General features: G+C 40.7%; 1 protein-coding gene across 1 annotated transcript; it reads right to left on the bottom strand.

Moving 5' to 3' along the window:
- Nucleotides 1-295: 295 nt before the first annotated feature.
- LOC106764411 (probable pectinesterase/pectinesterase inhibitor 51) lies at nucleotides 296-3,266 on the bottom strand. Its single transcript, XM_014648731.2, has 2 exons — nucleotides 2,142-3,266; nucleotides 296-1,558 (listed from the first exon to the last, which is right to left on the bottom strand). The coding sequence occupies exons 1-2, from the start codon at nucleotides 3,070-3,072 to the stop codon at nucleotides 870-872; spliced, it is 1,620 nt and encodes a 539-aa protein (XP_014504217.1). The 5' UTR covers nucleotides 3,073-3,266; the 3' UTR covers nucleotides 296-869.
- Between the last annotated feature and the right edge of the window lie 422 nt (nucleotides 3,267-3,688).

A 3,688-nucleotide genomic window follows, 5' to 3' on the forward strand; every position in this document is an offset into this window, starting at 1 on the left:
GCGTGGGTGGTTAAAAGTTAAACTATGTGAAAATGACGAATGAATGATGTTTGTTTATGAAATTATGGAGTGCTCCTACCATATTCCTTTGTCATTCACGTGCAACTCTATGTGAACATAGATGGATACTTTATTAGTGGGAATGGGACGCATAAGCAACTAAATCACCCCTTTGCCAAACCTCATCACACTACAACTCTACGTCTGCCACATGTACTACACTCATTTACTTTTTTTCAATAAACATCACTATTTCTAACTTCCTTCTTACCCCCAAATATTTGCTTTAATTATATACAATAATATGTTTCTCTTTATTTCATGCTCCATGTAACAATTATACAAATTCAAAAATCAATGGTTTTGTTAGAAGATCGTGATGCCCATATTCTGGTGTTCACCCCACGTTGCTTTTTTTTCGGACAAAAGTGCAAATCTACGTGAACAGGGCAAGCTGTCTAACGACATTTTTCTTATGTATAGTAAAACTGTCGATGAAGGATTCTGGTATTTCCATGTATATACTTGGAACAGAGTATCGTGGTTGGAAGTCCCGTGTGTAAGGATTCAGGCAAAGGAAAATTCCCATTTTCTAAATCATGAAATCGGTGAAGGAAGATTTTGAATATATATGATTTAGTTGGAGCTTGTTTTCCATGATTTTAACTGATAACCAAACACGTTAAATGATCCGTATAGGGGTCAACCCAGTAAAGAGACTGAGATCACATCTATTGCCACCTGCAGTTTTCCAGTAGCACTCAAATTGATTTAAAATTTCTTCCTAACTGGAAAGCTATTATTGATACTGTATCGATTGATAATGGGTGATGTACAAAAAGTCCTGCATTTGCTGTGATGTCAATTAATTAGGAGGACGATGATGGAATCCAATCATTTCCTTGAATGAAGTTCTGTACTGAGTAGGCCAGGAGGTGGTCTTGAGGGATCTTACTACTCCATGATACCCTCTGAGACAGATCAGAACCAGGTCCCTTGTTCCCAAATTCCCCATAGTAAAGTGTCTTGAGGGCAAAGTCACCACTCCATGGCATCCAACCCTGGGCTGTCACAATCACCTCCAGCTCTGAATTAACGAAAACAGTTCTGGAATACTCCTTCCAAGGCCTACCCAAATAGTTCTTGTGCACCTTAGGGTTGTTGTGATACAAAGCCATGTACTCCTCAGTGCCATTAAGGAGACAGTTCTGGAAAACAAAGCCTGTGGGTTGTGCTGGGTCTGTTCTGCCATGTGCAGTGATAGCATTGTTCTCGCCCTTCTCTGGACGCACTTGCCTGGGACGAACCAGGATGAGACAGTCTTGGAAAACTGCAGCAGCGTTTCCAAAGATGAAGTCGACGTTGCCCTGAATGCGGCATGACTTGTAGAATTGGCGCAGGGAGTGAGCATAGAGAGTGTCTTGGTTGCCCAAGAATTCGCAATTCTCAATCACAGAAAGATCACTGTCTGATCTGAATGCCACTGCTTGGTGTGCGTCAGGACCCGCCGTGTTCTCAATCGTCAGATCCTTTGCCATGAATCCATCCCCAAGAACCGCTGCCATCATAATTATCTCAAATTACTTAATTAATCACATCTTTCACATAATTAAATTCTTCTTCCTTTCCAATTCAATTTTTCTAAATTTAATTTTAAAAGCACTTCAGTCTCCCTCTTTTTTCATTAATGATATATATATATATTTAAGTTTTAAAACTATTACTTTATGTTGTGCGTACGATTATAAAAATCAAATAAATAACAAGTATAAACATAATTACAGAAAATTTTAAAACGTATTAATGTAATTCATTCTAAAAAATTAAGTTGAATAATCATTTCAATTCCTCAAAGTATAAATAATGTCAATTTAACTATGAAAGAATAAAAATATTCTTATCCAATTTTTAAAAAGTGAGCTAAGTTTATGAAACTATTTTCTTAAGTTATAATATTTATACATTTTAATATTTAACGTTAAGCAAGTTAACTCACTAAATTCTATTTTTTTACATAAGAAAAATGCTATTTTGTGTGGGATAACACTTTTCTATTTTAAAAAGAAATAAATCAATAGTTGGAAGAGCTGGTGAGGGAAGAAAATGACCAATTTACCCATAAATATATAATTGAAACGTACCGACGGTGGCAGAGTTGTAAGTTGTCATGGCTGGTTGCCCCACGTTAGCATCACCGGTTATAACCGTTTTGCCAATGCCGTCACCCAAGAACACCACATTCCTCTTCGCCAGCGGAACCCTAACGGTCTCCTTGTAAACTCCTTCTTTTATGAGAATGACAAACCACTTCTTCCCGTCGCCGTTATCTGGCGCAGCGTTGACGGCCTCTTGTATGGTCTTATAACAGCCGCCAGCTCCGTCTTTACAAACCGTAACATCGGGTTTCAAATTGGGCGGAACACCTCCCACGGCGCCGGAGTCGCCGGAGGCGAGGCTGCCCCAGAAGCCGTTGCGCTCGGTGGCGGGAGGCTTCCACGAAGCGGTGTCGTTTCCGAAGGCGTCGAGGGAGAAGGCCATGCCGAGGGCGTTGCTGGAGAGAGATTCGAGGGAGTCGATGAAGGCCATCGCTTTGCCGACGGCCGAGGACACGTTGGCATATTTGAGGCTGTTCCAGCAGTCGTACTGGTACGAGAGCGCCGCGCCCAGCCACGCGCGCGCGTCCTTGGTTTTTCCGAGTGGCAGAGCGTCGCTGGCGAGGGAAGAGCGGTGCTTCGAGTTGTCCAACACTTCCAAGCAGGTGGAGGCGGCGACGGTGAGGTTGCGGCTGCCGGCAGCACCATCGAGGAGGGATTTCACCATGGACTGCGCGGTGGCGAGGTTTTCAGAGTAGATGGTGATGGCGGACTGGATTAACTGGAGAGAGGTCGGGTTGGGCGGGAGTTTAGGGTCTTGGGAGAGAGAGGTTTCGCATTGCTGCGGGAAGCGCGTGGCGGCGCAGGCTCGTTGGATCTCCGGCGTGACAGATTTGACGGCGGCGACAGGCGGGGATTTTCGGTGCGCGGCGGAGAGGGTTAGGAGCAGGAAGAGAGAGAAGATGAAGAGATGATCCATTGTGGAATGTTGGGAGAATGGATGATCGTTGAACTTATTTATAGGTGTATGTGGTAATTGATATTTGATAATTTAGATTTTGTTTTTGTTTTGAAAGATGGCAGTGGTATGAAACTGATGGCTGTGTTTTTGTCTCGTGACCCTGAGTTTGGAAACGGTTCACGGGTTTGTATGTTGGTTCGAGGGATGAAGGAATGGCCACTTTTGGTATTATTAATTTGATTATTTCTGTGTTTAATAATGTTATTAATGCAGAGACGTTATAATTATCTGAATTTATGGTAACTTGTGATGAGAAAAGAAGATGATTGAAATGTAAAGAGTGAGAGGGAAGACTTGAGTAAGGAGTGAGACCGGAGAGGTATTTATTATTACGTTCCCCAGGTTTTGAAAATTTTACTTTTCACAATATTCATAATCATTTAAATAAATTGTTAAATTTAATTTAAAATATTTAATTATTTAAATAAGAGTTAAAAATTTAGATATTTGATTTAAATTAACGTGCTTATTAGTTTAATTATATAATATATCATATTTATGGAATTAAATTTATTGGAATATCTTGTTTGTCATAACTCATTCATGTCAGACATACTTTTTTTATTAAGCGTAA

The sequence above is a fragment of the Vigna radiata genome, chromosome 1 (genome assembly GCF_000741045.1).
Source record: "Vigna radiata var. radiata cultivar VC1973A chromosome 1, Vradiata_ver6, whole genome shotgun sequence".
Classification (NCBI taxonomy): domain Eukaryota; kingdom Viridiplantae; phylum Streptophyta; class Magnoliopsida; order Fabales; family Fabaceae; genus Vigna; species Vigna radiata.